Source organism: Protomyctophum bolini, assembly GCF_963924005.1.
Source record: "Protomyctophum bolini genome assembly, chromosome: 9".
Classification (NCBI taxonomy): Eukaryota; Metazoa; Chordata; class Actinopteri; order Myctophiformes; family Myctophidae; genus Protomyctophum; species Protomyctophum bolini.
The window spans coordinates 31,864,092-31,883,197 of NC_137870.1; the positions used below are offsets into that span (position 1 = coordinate 31,864,092).

At 41.7% G+C, this 19,106-nt stretch overlaps 1 protein-coding gene across 1 annotated transcript in view; it reads right to left on the reverse strand.

Moving 5' to 3' along the window:
* nectin3a (nectin cell adhesion molecule 3a) overlaps positions 1-18,708 on the reverse strand; it is a 36,452-nt gene extending 17,744 nt beyond the window's left edge. Inside the window, exon 1 of the mRNA XM_080772572.1 lies at positions 18,559-18,708. Within this exon, the coding sequence (XP_080628698.1) occupies positions 18,559-18,637 (79 nt within the window). The 5' untranslated portion in view covers positions 18,638-18,708. The remainder of the gene's footprint in view (positions 1-18,558) is intronic.
* Between the last annotated feature and the right edge of the window lie 398 nt (positions 18,709-19,106).

Genomic DNA, 19,106 nt, shown 5'->3' on the forward strand with positions numbered 1-19,106 from the left:
CTCCCTTGCGTCCCCTGTAATTTCAGGGACCTCTCTCTCTCTCTCTTGCGCGCGCACGCGCACACACACACACACACACACACACACACACACACACACACACACACACACACACACACACACACACACACACACACACACACACACACACACACACACACACACACACGCGCGCGGTTACTCTCTTCCAAAACAGGGAAGGAGTGAGTGCGTATGTGTGATTCAGACATTTTGTTTTTGTAGATATGTAGATCCTAGTAGAATATTCCCTTGTGCTGCCCTGTATTGTGGTAAAGTGTCATGCTGTTTTGCATTACAGTACTTTTCTCTTCCCAATTCTTTTACACACTGTTGACCTACATTTGAAAGTGGTTGGTACAACTGAAGTTCAAGGGGGAAGACCAATCCTGATAACGTCGCCTGTTAACACACACCTGTCAGAGTCAGATGACAACCCTGCCCTCAGGACAATCAGCGAGGCATATACGTATACCCAGCCATGTCCTTCTTCACTTTCCTCTGTCCTTTCTCTCCAGGTTCCTGATGGGAGGGTTGTTACGTATCTCACCGGATAGATGTAACATGGACCCCAAAGTCAAATGTACAACCTTACCCTGGAATCTCTCTCTCTTTTTTTTTTTAATAGTTTTTATCCCATGATTTTGTAACCCATTTTTCACCCCTGTGTCAATTATCTAATGTGATCCTGGGCTTTACACAGTACACACCCTCCGCCAACCTGGGGAGAGCAACGGACTTGAACTCATGCTTCCTTCATGCATGAGTGTCCAAGTCGCTCCTTTACACCTGACCTAGCTGTGAGGCGACAGCACTACCGACTGTGCCACCGTGCCCCCTTCCCCTGGAATCTTTCCTCTGAGCTCTAGCCGTCTATGCCACACCCATGTTCTGTATGTGGTTTGCCAATATTGCCACCATAACCTTTCTTATAAATTAACAACTTGAATCTATTTGTTTGAAGGCTTGGTCTATACTAAATAAAATAAATAACTAGAAGAAGTGCCCCTCGGCGCACAGGTCTCCACCAGGATTGATATTTGGATCAAATCTAAAGGACTAATATGAAAAAGTGTTGCACATAAATGGGCCTCGAAAAGGCAGAATTGAAAAATGCAGGCCAGACGTTTTCCTTGTGCTGTAGGGATTGTGCATACAACGTTTGACACAGTTATATGTAAAGACTCGACTCGGCCTGTTATAGCACCACCATCAGGCTGATGGTGAAAAATGTCAAGTCGCATTTCTTCCTCAGCCTAGTGCATACACAGTTTCACCGCAATCGGACACTGCGTTGATGATTTGCATCATTTTGTACAAAACGGGCCACTCCTGAAAACTTTGGAAGCAAATCTTGGCATCCAGGGACGGGAGTGTGTGTGTGTGTGTGTGTGTGTGTGTGGCTGCGATCAAGCCAACTGTGCCAGATATTAGCTGTCCACAGACAGACACAGATCTTTAATTTAAACTGTAAGTCATTCCACGTGGTTGGGGCACTAAAACAAAAGGCTGTTTCCCCCAACTCTGTGTTTACATTTGGAACCTTTAGTGTGAGCCAGTGACTGGAGCGTGTCCTATATGTTACTCTCCCCATGCCTTTGGCTGGTGGAGACAATAATTGTTGCATGTTATCGTCTACTCTAGGCTGATCCTGAATAACTGCCCCCTAGTGGGAGGCTTTTAATAACTACTAACATGCAGAGTTGGACCGTATAGCCTGCCTCATATTACTAGGACTTGGAAAGACCTAGTTAACTTTACTTTACATCTTTTTATAATGTGTTGTGTTGTTTGTGCATGTGTTCCAGTATGTTTGTAATTGTATTGCGTCTGTCAGAGTCCTGTGGGTCTACTCATGTGGCTGACCGTCAGGGTCAGAGGAGTGTATGCTATGCATTCTTTACTCCTCAGCCAGCCGAGCTGTCACAACAGCTGTTCCCCGTTCCCCTGTCAATGCAACAAAGTGCTTCTGCTAGGATACCTTGTGTAAAAAAAATCAGACTTGCAGAATCAGAGCCAGACTACAAGCTGAATAGTCACATATATCCTACAGTATAGGTATACAGGAACATAGTAACTGACTAATAACGATAACAGGGCAATAAAGAGAAAATCTACTCCTTTTGGAGTAGCAGCTAGTAAACAGTCATGCTTGGCATGCATGACATTATGTTGATCCCGCCACGCGTCTCAGACAGGGCCTTCTCAAAAACATGCTCTACATACTGAAGCCACCTGACACGATACCCCAACTGCTGCTGCTGTAGATAATTCGTCTCTCTCTCTTTCCATGTCAGCTTTCCGAGCACTCTCAAAGCATGCAACGTAACTAGACCCATTCCACACTACATTGTTTGTTTTACAGTAGGCGTTTGGGGGATGAGAGAGGGCGAGCACTGAAGGGAGAGAAAGAAGGGAAGTACTTTGTGCGGCCTCCACCCTCACCATTAGGGGAGAAGAGACAGATGGCTTCTGCATGGGATACCCACAGCCGGGGCGGGGGGTGTGGTGAGGGCTTGGCATTGTCAGCTCAGACCATGAAGAACAGAAGAGCAGGAGCGCACAATCTAGCGCAGCATGAAACAGTATCTAAAATGCTTCAGGGAAATGAAATGTAAGCAGTGCGTTAAGGTTTTGCCATTTCACAAAAGAAAGTTGAGCCATTCTTCCTGAGTATACTACTAATTGTTGGACATCCATTTTAGCTGTCATAGCAACATGTAATTCAAGTAGGATGAAATGTCTTTTTTTTTGCTGCTGTCATCTTTCATTGTATTGATATTTACTAACCAATATCCTACATTTGGTCGAGAGGTGATACCCTGGCCTGCAGCAAGAAAAAGAAAAGAAAACAGGATGTAGCCTAGCATGCATAACCTAATTTGACAAACAAAAGAGATGTGGAAAGAAAAATTGCACTTTTGCACTTTATGGCAAAGACAATCCTTGAGAAACGCAGGGAAAGAATGAACTCATGGGAGGGACACGCCGGCCCTTTGAAAGCACTGTTTCTCTCCCCGCTGACATCACTAATTGCGACAAGCTGCTCAAAAGACGCAATGGTAAATCAAAACCTTCCTATTTGCTAGGCAACTGGCGCAAACATTCCCTGTCGGCCACTCAACGAGCCAGAGTCTCCACCTACCCAGCTCTGACCCAGCTTCAGCCCTGACCTCCCCAAAAGGAGGTTCGTCTGCTGGCCAGAGATCCTGTCAATGAAAGCTAAGTTGTGCGTGTAAGATCAGACCAACAGTGAAGGAACTGAATCCAGAAACTCATATGTGCAACGAGAAAATGGACTACATCATGGCCTGTTCATGAGACAAACTCCATGAATTGATTATTGTGTTAGGCATTGCTCACACAGCAATGATCTAAAGACCTCACAATAGAGGAATGTAGACATGAGATCCGCACAGTGAAGCAGTGTGGTTAAGAGCAAAAAACAGGATACTTTGAACAGTCATCCTTTAGAACTGAATACAGTGAAGCCAGGAAAACTAAGGACACTGTTCCAAAAAATATGAATGAACGCCAGTGACAAAAGGTCTGAGAACGACAGAAGATGTACAGATATGTTTGAGTAACTTTAAAATAATGCCAGGCTGGTTCCATCATACTACAGCCATCACCATGCATATAATGTGAGGTGTCACTGACAATAACAGCTCAGCCTTGGTTGCAGGCTTTAAGCCAATAGCGTGTTTCTAATTAAACCATCTCAATAACAAAACTACTGTGACATAATCTGCATGCTGCACTGAAAGGTTGTCATATTTTGTGCAGACTTAAGCTTTTTCATGTTTGTAATTTGCATTAGAGCACAACCACTTGAAGCAATGCTTTCGCAGCGAAGCTTTGCAACATTGTGACTGAAGGGCAAGGCCAAGGGCAATGTGTAGCAAAAATCTATAGTGAACCCAACTCCAGCGATACATCAGACAGTTCATAATGTTTTGTGTCAATATTTAAAAATACCTCATCATTGTTGTGTGGTCTTTATTTTACGACTTGTGCATCTTATACTATGTTACTTTGTTGTCCTAAGTTAGCCTGGTGGAACCATTCCCCCTGCTGGACAACATTTGCATTCTGCCAGAAGGGAGAGTCTGGGCTCTCTCGGGCAGAGACGATGTACTCCGGACCAATTCTGTCCGGAGCGATATGCGGCTGTATGTGGCCGCTAGACTCAACGCTAGACTCAACACGAGACATATTGAACGCAAATGTAGACACAACCTACAAGACTACAACTCTAAATTATTATTATTATGCAGCCCCCGCTGCTTCCGGGTTCATCGTTTCTGCTTGAGAGAACCCAGATGCAGGCAGGAGGAGGAAACTTGTGAACTCAATACTGCCGCAATCTGGCAGTCAGGTTATAGTCCTAAGTGACACTGTAACTAAACTGAGAGCAGCAATAAAAGAGAAAATGTTGTGGGTTTTAATGGCTCAATTTCGCAACTGTCTCCTAACAACTTTCTCCTCTCAGGAGTCTGTTGTTTCACTCACTGTCCCAGTGAATGAGAAGGAACACAGAGTTAACGGAGTAGAACCTTTACAGTAGGTCACTTCCACCACCTTGAATCAGAGAGGGAAACCCAGGTGAGGATTCGTTGTGCTGCTGCACTGCAATCATCCAATATTGCCCAGTAGTCAGGAATAATCAACGCCACCTTGTTTGCATTGTTTGCAAACAAAGATAAACTAGCATCATGGTAAACACAGAATCTCAGTGGATGATGCAGACCCAAGGATGCAGTAACTTCTCACGTTCTGTATTGCAAAGTGATCAGTAGTTAACTTAGTTAAAGTAGTTAACTAGCAAACGCCCCAAACACCCACGATGGGTAACACATCCTGCAATCTGTCGTTGTGTGCTCTCAAAGAACTCAATGGGCATTCAAAGGGCGTTCACTGTTAACCCTTGAGGAATCTTGAAAAAAGCTGACAATGCCCACAGTAAAGTCTGGCTAGAACTTCTTTTTGCCTTTTGTGTAGGCCATAACTCTGCCTCAGTCAGTTAGAGACAGTGTCCAAGTGGCTGTGTTGTGCTGAAGTGCCTGCTTTATGGCATGTCTTTATCGTAATGGATATTTGTGCAGTGTGAAAAAGCCATTAGTAGCAACACCAGCTCCAATCTACCCCCTTCCTTCCTAGCATTGTACTTTGCAAGGGTGTGAGGCTGTTTCAGTCACTTAATTCATGATGGAGACAAATACCAACTGACAAGGCCTTTCAATGGGACAGGCCAGGCCTTTTTATACGTCACTCTGTCCTTTTCAAGACCCCATTTTCTCCTTGCTCCCCCTAGCACACCCCCTCCCATCCTAGTCGCATTTGATTAAAGATCAGTGCTTGTCGGAAAAAACTGAAATCAATAGTGTTTGCATACAGTGTGTCAGGATAGGTTGCAACCTTTCAACAGCATGCACTATAACTACAGGATTTGTGACTTGTGATTTGTGACTACAGCAGTGGTTCTCAAGTTTTTCTGGATCAGGGCCCACTTGACAATCTCGAAAGCACCCATCTGACAACATAACACGTACGGCGGTATTTTCAGAGCATTGTTTATTTTAATGATTAATCGAATGGAACTAAGCTCCTGTTTATCAATATTTTTTTCAAGGTTTACTTTTAAAGAAGAAATGCCATGATATTGAAGTAATTGTTTCGTTTGTCGTAATGCCATATTATTATTGAAGTCTTAAGTGTTTTGCCAATTATTTGGGGGCCCACTTGCAATATCCTCACGGCCCACTAGTGGACCAACAGCCCACAGGTTAAGAACCCCTGAACTACTGTACGTCTGCCAGCCTGCCTTTCTATACCATAGCAACACCAACATTGCTGCAGCATCCCACTTTGCAGTGTGGAGACTTGGAGCTTTGAAGTCATGTGTTATTGGTTGGTTGTGAGGGGGGTAAGGTATTTGTGAAGGTATGCACACAATCTGCACATAATACTAAGGGCCTAGGTTTGGGCATTAAGCCTTAATTTCCAGGCAGACAGACAATTTGTACATACATGTACATTTTTTAAATAAATAATAATCAAATTCAGCAGGTAGTCAAGTAGTTTTGCACCGAAATCGTCATGCCACGATAGTGATACTGTTAAGGGAAAACCACAAGAGGTTATATTTTTGAAGGAGCTACGCAGACATTTCTCTCCCTGTCGAGTGAACGAGATGATCTAATTTGGAGGCTTTCTTGTCAGAGGTTAGGATAGGATGAGAGTGTTCCTCAATTAGAGCACCGGTGTATGACATCCCTAACATGCTGATGCCAAAGGATAGAGAGCCTGCCTGCCGCTGCAATGCTGAACTGCTGGAAATTTACACTGGGGGTACAAAGGTTTGTAGTTCGTGTCCTGAGCTGATCCTATTTGGTAAATCATAGCCCAAAGATTGTGTCCTGTAGAAGTCTAGGAGGATTCTGGTCTGTGAAATTATTTTATTGTGTCTTGACAGCCATGAAATATTTGAGCTCTTAACAGATTAACAAGATATCATAATACTTGAATTGCTTTCAGAAGAAGCAGTGTTTTATGGTTGTATAGCTACCCATTTAATTAATTTCAATACCAAATCATTTACACAGTGTCAGATTGAGCCCACATAGACAGAACAAACAAATTAGGAGTACTTTGTTTAAAGATCCTGGCAGCATAACTCGCGGTGACAATCTTTGTGGCAGCAAAAGCTTTGCCTAAATGTTCCAAGTCTTAATAAGCATTAACTGGCAACTGCACAAAGTATCACACTCCTCTTGTTTGTTTTAATGCAGCTCCTTCTGCGTGGTAACCTCGCCTGAAAAAACACCACAAACCAAACCAATCATAACTCGTCCTACTGTGCTCTTTAACATTTGGGTGGAGAGCAGAGAAATATGTTTTTCATCACACCAGACTCCCTAACAATGCTCGAGTGTATAGCTAGCAGTGAACCATTCTTAAGGACACATACAGTACACTCCTATGGTCAGATGAGACTCTGGGGCACTGTATACTATTTGAGCTAACAAGGCTATATAGGTACTCGACTTCTTTCCCATACACACAACAGTCTCAAAGTAAGGTATTTTCCTCACACATTTTCCTTATAAAACTCAGCTCAATTTTCATTCATTCAGACAGAAATAGATCAGGCCCTTTGGGAAGTAGGTGGGGCTGAGTGGAGAGAAAGACTCCTCTTCTAATCGCAGACTTCAGTGACCTTGGCTTGGTCTAAATGGGCTACTGTACTTCCATTAGGCTAATCTGTCATAGTGAAAACATAGTTTCCCACATGCCACAGCTAGACCCTCGGGGAAATACGTTTGTTTTGTTTAAAAATAATTCCCATGATTGTCTCATGTTGTTTTTTCTTTAAACAACTAACAACTGGCACATTTTCTCAACATGACCCTCATTGTGTACTGTAAGTGGTCTACATGATCATTGAGGCTGTCACATATACTACGTAGGCCAAAGCCTCATTAACCTCCTATCCATGGGACAAATATTTCCCTGCTGGGAGATCCAGTGATCCATGGGTGCTCACTGCTTAATAATCCCACGTAAATCTGTCATGATTCTGACTTGTAAGTAAATTGCAACCAGTTAAAATAATTGTGTCTGACCTACTGACTATTTTAGTATGACTCATCTCATTTGATGCACATCCCACAAAGGGTTTAAGAGCAGATTAAAAAAATTCAACAATCAGCTTCTAGCTTTGCTTTTTGTCCAGACCAGATGACAAGGAAGGCCGTTTCTTAAAGATGGATGTGACTAGCCTCAGCAGCCACACCTACGATAGCCAAGTCTGGAAAGATGATCAGTAAAATCTGTTCTAAAAATAACAGAACCCAAATGTAGGGAAGCTGAATTAGAAGATAGAAGTAATACGACTCCTTGAAATATATTAAGAATTAATCAATAGGACTGCAGAATTCTTCAAAATCTGTATATCTTTTCACTGTTCCTCATTTTTTTCCTCAAGTTTATATTACTCATCTCAAGAGGTAAACATGCATCAAAGATATTAGTCCTAGATGTTTAGATTGTGAGTACCAAGAGGAGGCTGAAATGCCAATATAATTATGAGCCTATAACAAGGACGGAAGTGATCTCCATTTTCAGTTGAGGGAGTCACTCACAACCGCTTTACAATCATGCCTAGTACCACATGTCTGGAGTCGTTACTAGGTCTTGATCCAATTTGCAAGATATTACAAAGCATATTTTAATTGATCTGTATTGATGGGGATTGTATATTTACTAGAATGTCGCGCACCTGTGGCGCACTTGTGTCTAACGCTGCGTGGTCCGTGTTGTTGTTTCTCATTATTTGACTGTGTCCAGACCAGACCACGCCTCCTGTCATCTAATGGCTGCATTAAACAACGTTAAACTCACTTTGCAACTCGATTCGCCACTCACTTTATGCACGCCCATACCCTACCCTCTATATACTGTGTAGACCACAATGGAAACAGTGGACCTACACACAAAGCCACATGTTGGAGCTGTTAATTAGCACCGCTCAAAAATAGACGGTGGGAGTCACACATATGTTTTTGTGACTCTACTCAGCTACACAGCTGAGAGATACAAACATGTAGCTTTGGCAGTGAAAGGCGATGCTACTTGTATACCAGAGTTTGTATAGTAAACGGTTGATGGTTACTACGGGCTAGTAAAGAAAGACCTGAAAGTGTCCCCAATGTTGCTTGGCAAGACAACTGAAAGAACAGCAAACAAGCAGGCCAATAGGTGTCTACTGTCTCAAACAACAGGCGTAAGTCTGATTTACACTTTGGCTTACAACGGCGTCACTCGCCTACAATCTACAAGCTCGGAATGTGTTGTAATGAAGACTTGAGTAGTGTAAATACAGTAATTAGTGTGGTTGCTGATAGGCAAGCTGACTATTGTTATTGGTCTTTATTTCTCTCTCCTCTGATTGGACGACGATTACACCCCCTGCCTATAAGCCTATATATATATATATATATATATATATATATATATATATATATATATGGTAACATCCCATGATCCCAATATGTAATATAGATAGGCAACCACACTCACAATTCCCCAGGATTGCATCTTTCTAGTTCCTTTATACATATATACTAAAAGTCCTACTGTGTAGTGTGTACTGCCATTAGGCTATAATTTATGCAGCATTAATCACTCAGTGTGATACATAATTGTTTGCTAACCTTGAATGGAGCCAAGTAGTCGAAAACGAATTGTTCCAATTAATTGATTGATGAATGATGAGTAAGAAGAGTATAAATTGAATGAACCATTCCAAAGTTGCTGATGTGATCACTCCAGAGAAATGGCACTGACACGTTCTGATTTAAGCGAAAGGTCATCTTTACATTATTATTTTCCTGACAAAGACAGGAAGAAGCTGGAATTCAGCATTCGCTCCAAGCTAAAGCGTTTCTTTCTTGGTAGGCTACTTGAGAAAGGATGCATTGTTGATAGTCTCCCCTTATTCCATTCCTGCTAATCTCTTAGCAATCATTAGGCATTTCTTATCAAGTAGATTGCAAGTAGCTAGTAGATAGACATTTTTAATTTTTGAATTGAACATTAAGTCAAGTCTAATCATGTTTTTTCTGTAATGAGTCTAATGACTCCTTGTCACATCCACCCAAAAGGGTATAGTAATAAAAACAATTTGGTCAAAGAGTCTCTTGCGTTCAGTCTCACTTCTCATAAGGTCAGTGCACCACACAGGAGGAAGTGAAAACAGCAAAACAAAAACAAATCTGAACTATGTGTAACATACTCCAGAGGTCCATAAAAGCAGTGGTTTGGTCTATGTGGCATTTTTCCAGCATTCTGCTGGTCAGTGAGAATTTACTTTCCCGTCCCTCCTCCTTTTCCTGGCACTCTCACCAATTCTCACCGTCACCCTCTTCCTGCTGATTCACTACACCTACTTTTAAAAATGAGATATTCAATGCATTCTGCACTCTGTAGTGAATCCGTTGGGATGCAGAATAAGCAGACACATCTGTCTAGACCAGCACATGTCCAGGATAACTTCACAAGAAGACACGAGTGTGTGGGGATTTGACAATCTGCCAGGCCAAACCCTTGGACTTCACAGTTTATATTGTCCTGAATCCCACCCAATAGTCTGTCCCTAGATTCTTTCTAAGGGAAATTCCAACAAATACAGTCTTCTGAATTAGTTATTCCCATGCCCTGGGAAAGTTATAATTTATTCCCATATTATTTAGCCGAACTGCTGCCTGTCATCCAATAACCAGAAAAGAAAAGTTTGCCTAGTTAACAATAATGCACAATTCAACTGTTCAAATAGAAAACATTAAAATGACGATGGAGACTGTGTGCATCCTGACCCTATCATGGGAGATATCACATTATATAAAACTCACAATGTTTCTATCAAACAGTTTGATATTCCAGTCTGTCTAACATTTTCTGTCCCTCTGATGTTTAGATTTGGGAAATATTTTTTCAGAAATGTATGTACACATCCTTATACGTGTCGTGTACTATACAGTATTGCCATCTGCCATGAGAATACATTTTAAGGAGTAGGCTAGTATTTTATGGTCTAATTCACACATCCAAGACAAGTAGAGACAAAATAGAGAAACCACAGCAAACTGACACTCATGTTAGTCATTACCTCTTCTATATATTGTATTACCTTTCTGCTGGACAAAAGAAAGTACACTAGGTACCCTAGGTGCTCGGGTGGTGCAGTGGTAAAGACAGGTGCCTGCCTGTCCACCACCGTGGAGGCTAGGGGTTGAGTCCACCACAGTGCATCCGGCTTTGTCAGGCTTTGATACGAATAGAAATTTCGGGGGAGGGAAGCCGGGCAGGGAGAGGCAGGGTGATATTTGTCACTGCATGGAACGGCACCTGTCAGCAGGGAACGTTGGGGAGTGTTGGGAGGGAGGAGTTGGACTGAGGCTTTAATGTCCCTGCCAAGACTGTAAGGTCCCTGCACACAGAGCGCGTTATTTTGATTTTTTTGCTGTGTTTTCCGAAATAACACGTCCAGTGTGCAACCACCTTTAGTCTCCATCCTCCTGGTGGGGGGGCACCTCACTGGCAGGTAAAGAACCCCACAGACAAGTTCTATGAATCTACCTTCATTAAGTATAGTAAATATATATAGGCTAATAATAACAATTATATATAATTAATTATATATATATGAGGTCTACTCCAACTGTATATACAACTTTTTTCCATCTCAGCCTAAGTGAAAATGAATTATGTCAGAGATTATTGCAGAGATTGAAATAGGAGAGTGGAAACTTAGAACAGGCCACAGGGGAGGAATGTGGCCATGGGAGGCGTTGAGGTGGATATGGTGGCACAGGACCCTGTTGAAGCAACTGGCCATATTCACACCCCCCCCCCCCCCCAAGAATGAAGTAATAGCCAAATGGCCACTGTGTTTACTCTGGTCTACTCTATATAGCTCCGGTACGTTTGGGTTAACCCATTCTGACCTGAGATCAGATTCTAAAAATGTCTGTTTGAAAATGAAAATGAAAATGTCGATTTTTCAAAAATAGCACACCTACAAGCTCGTAGCCAGAGCTTGTAGATCTTCTATTTTTAAATAGCTAAAGCATAACGTAATGCTAACAACAAAAGGGGTTTCCGCCTAAAATGGGTTCACTTTGCAAGCAATCAGGCTCGTCTTTCTTTCTTTGCGCAAATCTGAAATCTGGTGTTTTACAGAATTTGACAGACTATAGGCAAATGCTAAAGCTTGTGAGAGCTTGGCGGATTTAGCTCAAGCGTTGTATTGTGCATTACCTCATTTTCATTATACTTGGTGAGTCTGGAAAAGCAGCAGGATAAGCCGAAGACATGCAGCTAAACATTTTCACTGCATTAATGAAGAAGTAAACATGCCTTATCCAATGGAACACTTTCAGCCTAAAAACCAGAGTCCAGATTATTCATTCAGAACAGCAATTATAGAAGACTATGGATTATCACAGTAACAGACTACCGGTAGTTATTATTTCTTCATTTTTCTGACAAAACCAGAAACTACATCCTTTCTGTACTGTAATCGGATTTCAGTATGTAGGGAATCTTTGGAATGTAGGATAGCTGATTGCTAGAATGTTGTCAATAGTATTAACTATTTTGTTCATTTGTCGATGACATTTCAGTTCAGCAACTGAGGGTTTAAAGACACAATCACTCACTGGCTAGTCACTTTAACAGTTTGTACTGTAATTTTTTAAGTTTATTTAAAATGTCTGCTTATTTATTTTCATTTATTTTGTCTAGCGGTGGCACATTTCTGTTGTTGTGGTTGAGAAATATGCCAATAATGTACCATTACTGTATATCGGGGAGGGCAATAGCAGATGATAACAAGAGAAGACCAATGGCAATAATATAATGCATTTGGAATACAGGTACTATTTGGAATACAGGTACTATGTGCCTGTATTCAGGTAGGCCTCACCCCCCGAACCCACCTCACCCCTGCCCACTTTGACAGGCTGGAATGGCTTAGGGTCGACGACAGAGTACAGCATCTTGCAATGGGTCTGGTCCACAAGATTCGATACACCACCAATATACCCATGTACCTGTCTAGATACTTCCTTAATGTTAACAAAGTCCACACCCACAACACCAGAGGGAGTGCAACGAACCATGTACAACCCAGATTCGGCACAAACAAAGGACTAAATTATTTTCGCTCCTATGCCACCAACATGTGGAACACCCTACCAACAGTCATTAAGACATGCGAATCCCTTGACTCCTTCAAAACCGCTCTCAAAGGGCACCTACGGACGGCTGCAATTCGAAACTGGCCCCCGTAAAATCTGAATCCCCGCCACCCGTTTTTCCCCTCACTGTATATGTTTCTTTTTCCTTTTGACCTCCTTTATGATGAATTCCTGTTCTGTTCTTTGACTATATAGAAGTGTCTATTTGTACGTCTTTAAATGTTTTGATGAATTGAACAAGGTGGACCCTCTTGTAAACAAGTGTAATGCTTAATTTGGTCGTCCACTCACAGTTAACAGTGTTTGTAATGAGTTTGTGCTTGCCTTGAAATGTACGGTAATTCTGCAAACTGTTAATAAATATTTCAATCAATCAATCAATCAATATATGGGAATGTCAATATATGGCCATATTATGAAAGTCTCATGATAACCAGTGACATATGGATCTCTATATGTGGAGCTGACTATCATCAACTGGATCTCCATATATGAAGATCACGACACTGACCTCATCAAACCCTGGATAACCATTTGGTTTGACATACTAGATCTGCATATATGGAGCCGGCCAGCAACTCTACATCTGACATCCCTGACACCAGATTAATAGTTTAACTCCTGCTTCTCAACTGTGCCGTATTATGAAGCATCTGTTGTTTCAGTGCGACCTCGCCCTTTAAATTGCTTTTCGCCCTCGGGGTGTCTTACTGGTATGTAGTATAGCAGTGATGTAAATAGGTTTTGACTGTAATGGGTCCCGGGACCCAGTGGTGGTTCCCATGGACATTTTATGAGTCCCGCTTCAACGACGTTAGGAGTCATATTTTGTCATTTTTACAAATTGCAGCATCTAACTCTCATTTCATCTAGTATGGTTATAACATGGTTATATTCATGTATAAAATATATCTGAGACTGAAAGAAATAAACACAATTCTAAATCTTCTAAAGAGTTATGCAAACAACAGTGCAAAGTTTAAAGTAAATTAAATAGCACCAAATTACAGTACAGTGCTGAGTACAGAGTAGTGTGTCCATGGGACCCCCAGAAAGGTCCACGGATGGGTCCATTATCAATAATCTGCGTTTTGGGATGCAAAATGCACCCTATTACCATCACTGAGTATAGTGCCAGGAAATATAACTCAAAAGAGAAATACAGTTGTACTTTATTTAATTAAAAAGAGAACAGAATAAAACAAGGAAGAGTAAAGTGAACTTTTAAGGTTTTAACCTACTGGTCTGCTCTATAAGGACAATGTTATAGAACAAAATCAATCTAACCCTCAGATGACTGTCAAGAGAGACTCCTACAGCCAACACCAGCATTTGTGGTATTTTCCTGCAGTGTTGTGCTTTATGGTTATGGGTACCGTAAGTGTACAACTGACTGTCATGACTGCATGACTTGTCCCAAAACACGTCATGACCACATGATAGTTGAATGACTAAAAACACATAAGGTTTGAGTGGTAACGAGGGAGTAAGGGACCACACCTGTTTCCCATAACCCTAGACTAGCTCCTCTCCTGTGGGGACTGGACTGCTGACGGTGCACATCCTGCCCTGTGCCACTCATTTAATACTTTACTGTGGAAGTGGACCTCAGTGTTTCAACCTCAGTGTGACCAGTATATGAGTTACATGCTGGACTGCATACTGCCTCCTCTACAGCCTGAATACAGCAGCAGGCAAAAGAGTTTAAAGGGGTTCCCTAACTTCCCTCTGTTCATTCACAGTAGGCAATTATCCATGAAAATATCTGGAAGCCGTTTCTGCCACCCAGTTCCTATGAATCAGAGACTCAAGTGAGTTATGAGTGAAATAGCGCATTTACGACTATGGTATTTTCTGGATACAGCCATAGATAATTACTAATGGACGCAAAGTACTAAATCAGACTGTATAGCAAAATAAACACATCATCTTTTTTATTACAATACAGCTTATGATTACTCTTCAATGGGAGATTACATTTATAGAGGTCTCAGTCTAGCAAGAAGTGAGACCAGAGACACTGCTGTTGAGTTATGTACTTATAACAGGTTATTTTAATTTTGTTATTCTTAACTTTATAGTTCAGACATCTCTGCATAAGATGACTGCTTATAATGTAGTGATCTAGCTCACATGTTCATGTTCATTTGACGATGATGTGTAATATGTCATTTTAAATGGAGAAAACAAGAGCCAAATGAAGGAATAAAAGTATTCATACATTTGTGTTATATACTGTTGCCAATGCCTATAAACATGTTGCTACCGGTAGTTTAAAAGGTAATCACCCAACATTAACACCATGATTAAAACAGGGTAAGATGTGTAAGCCTATAATTGCGAACGCAGTGAGCACTTACTATGAGACCTAGCAGATCATGTCTGTCTGTGTGTCCGTGTGTGTGTGTCCCCTTTGTGCCCATATATGGAGCTGAGTGATTTGTTTGTGATTGATGCAACACACTCCATATTTGGACGTATAGCTGCTTTGGGGACTCCTTATATGGTTATGGCTAAGTTAAAAACTTAACTTAAAAATAACTTAACTTAAAAAAATAATAACTTAAAAATAAATCTTAAAAAACCCCAAATATGTATGAGCTGCGTTCGCTTCCCGCGTTTGCGCGTCTTACTGGTAATCAATACAAGCTACTAGTATTGGACTGTTATGAATGGGTCAGGCACTGATGTTGATTTATTTCTAGGGGCAGTGGATTGAAAAATGCTGTGTCACTAGTGACAGTTTCCTTTTTTCCCCCTTCAGAGTCAACGGCTGAAGAGCCAAGTCTAGGTGCAGATGTTTAATCCCAAGGCTGGAGGTCACCCTGTAATACATTCACTAATGGACCACAAGGGAGTAGCTTGTACCGACTCCTGACAGTCACATCTGCCAGGAGAAAAGGAGGCAAAGGGTGGAGCCTAAAGCAACAGTCTCAGAAGCCACAGCCTGCTGCTCCCCAATCCTCCAATCCCGCACACACAGTCACCATGTCCCACAATAAAGCAAAACACTCATCTGCTGATGGGCCCCTTCCTTTTAAATATGATTAGGAGCTTTCAGTCTGCTGCCTCACAACTGAGATTTAAGATCAAACGAGAGGAGTGGATAGATATAACAGCTGCAAGTCACAGCTGTCCACACTACTACTACTACCTAGTCCTGAAGCCCTTCGGTTGCATAGCATTAGCCTAGTAATTGCAGCAAATATCCTGAATGGGAAATGGAAAAAACACCAGCCACCAGGCAAATGCTTTACAAAAGTTTATAAGTCATTTGTATAAAATCACACCTGTGTGAAGTGAGGGGCGCTCATATTGATTTGGTGATGTAATGATGATGTAAAACAAACGGTGTCAAAACATTGTTTGTCTTCATTGTCAATGGTGTTTTTAAAACAAACAAACATTAAGCCTGTATAGCGCCCCTCAAAAATCACACCCGTGTGAAGTGAGGGGCGCCCTTATTCATCATACATCATCATGAGGACCCTCTCTAAAATGAGATACTGTATCTCAAGGGGTAGTCCTAAATAAAGAATTAAAAAAAAAATCATGACATAAAATAGACACTATGACGTAAAATTGTCCATTCATTGTCAATGGGAATTTTATGTTTGTGTAGGACAAAGTTTGTGCACATACACCAAAAGCTGGACATAGGAGGGGCTGGCGCCCCTCAAAAAAGAGAATGAATTAATAAATAAACAAACAAGCAATAAACAAACACCAGACCGCTGGTGTGACGTTCCGGTACTTAGACTACAATGTAGCCTGACAGCGCGTAGCGGTTCGAGTCCCGATCCCAACTGCCTTTGCCGCGTGTCACTCCACATCTCTCTCCCCATTTCCTGTCAGCCTACTGTCCTATCTATAAGAATAAAGGCATAAAAGCCCCACAAAAAATCGTAACAAAAATAATATATATATAATAATATATATATCTTATTTTGTTTCTTCTTTACATATAAGTGTCCAGAACTACACTATTACAGACAACTGTCCTGATAAGGTCCATCTTGGGTAAATGTTGACACAAAGCTATAGCCAGTTTGACAGTTGGGATGGTAGACCTATTTGACTTACAAAGTGGCCATCACTGACACACAACAACTTCCATTAGACCTAAACCGTGCAAGTCAGTGCATTGCTTCTTTTTCTTTTTTCAAAAATCTATTTCTGTATTGAGTCTGTAATTTAGGTGACTCCATTACTACATTATTTATTTAGATTGCGAATCACACAGCCCCAAGAGTAGAAACCACAAAACTATGCTCCTCAATTACAGACCTCACAGTCTGTAACCACACCTTAAAGCAGTCCCCTCCTCACAACGCTGTCTACACACTCCATGCATTCTGAAAATCACACAGTCAAGGAAATTACACATTAAATCTCTTGTTAAGAAAAGTGACCCCCCCCACCCACCCACGTACACACGTACACACACACACACACACACACACACACACACACACACACACACACACACACACACACACACTTTTGGGTAAAGGGAGATTTGACATGTTGCCATGTTGCCAGACAAAAGACCCAAGGTTATACTTACACCAACAATACAATGATTATCCATACAATAAAACAATGTGTTTATCAATGCTAGTTTTCTGACTTGATTTATGAACCTATATTTTGTGGTTATGCAGAAGGGAAAAAAGTTACAGAGGGAAAATGCTTGTGTGGGTGAGTGTGAGAGATCACAATAGCAAAACAACATAATTATTTGTTTGTACACAGTACAATCCTCAGTGTTCATTTCTCCAGTTTTGTAACTCTGGATTTTACTACAGTATCTGTGTCTGTCCATTCCAATTCAAATGGCTTTTTTCCATAACTGGCTTAAGGCATGCACCAGGTCCTGTGTAGAAACTAGAAATGGGTACAGCAGAGTTCCCCTGCTACGCTATTTGTGACAGTGACACTGGAAGGTACTTTGGCATGTAGCCCAACTGCAGGTCAATACTTCCAGACTCTGCGGCTGCAATGCCTTTCCTCTCTCACTCACTGAAATATGTCTTCATTTCCCCAGCACTGCCAGCAGCCACTACACACATTCAGTCACAAAGGGGTTCTCCTGTCCTGCATGCTCCACCTTTTTCCCCACGTCATCCCTGTACAAACTTTATTTTAAGAGATTTTACTTCGCATGAACAGTTGACACCCAGATCATTACCTGCACAATAAATAGACTTTTTTTGTTTTTCATTTTTTTCAGGCCACAGGCCCGTGGCAAGAATGTGTGGCGATCATGTCAAGCCTAGATTATGTGTGACTGTGAAGTAGTACTAAAGTAGTAATATTGATGCTTTGTTGCCGGGACAAGAGATCCAAGGGCTCCAACGAGTCCCGGGTCAGTTCATTGAGCTGCTGTGGTGTTATAATTAGCAACGGTTCAATGGGGTGCAGTTAGCATTCAGTTACAGTGGGAACAAATGGAAAGATGCCAGGCAAGGAAAAAACTACTCAAATTACCTCGTTAACGTTCGCCAACATTGGCAGTCTGATTCATCAGTTTTTGTAGATATAATAAGCATACAATGATGTGCAGGACATACCGTTAGCTTATGGCTACAGCTAACGTAAGTGACCGAAATCACAGCACCGACTTGAACAGAACAGGGACAGCCAAGGTTTGACTGCTTGCTCTCTGGGATCTAACGGAACGACATAGAAGCAGCCAGCCAGCCAGCAGCCAGCACCGAACTTTTGCAATGGCCACGAAAGTCTTAGAAAAAATAGTTAAAATTAAGGAATAACTTACATGTAAATCCATATACGACGAAATATAATGCAGCTCGCAGTCCAGTTAATCGCAAAGAAGTGTTCAATCTTTTCGCCATGATTCCCTGCGTGCGCAATGGCACTACTTCAGCTCTGTGCTGCTCCTCTCTCTGGGAACTGTGCTGCTGCTCTCTCCATAGCGACCGATCCGCGTGGGATGTACCACCGGAGGACAACCACAACACAGGCGCGCGCGCGCCCACGCACGCACGCACACACACACACACACACACACACACACACACACACACACACACACACACACACACACACACACACACACACAAAACATGTACACTTTATGCTATTAAGTATTAGTATTCTGGATATTTCAAGGTCAGGATAATATTGTTATGATATCAATGTTTTATTGTTACCTAACTATAGTAACAGTAACGGTAATAGTGTGCTGTGTGTGCTGCATAGGCTATTTTAAAAGTATCTAGGCCTATCACACACACATTTATGTAGTATAGTGGGAATCCTATATAGATCCTAATAGACACATTGACATAAATAATATGGTAT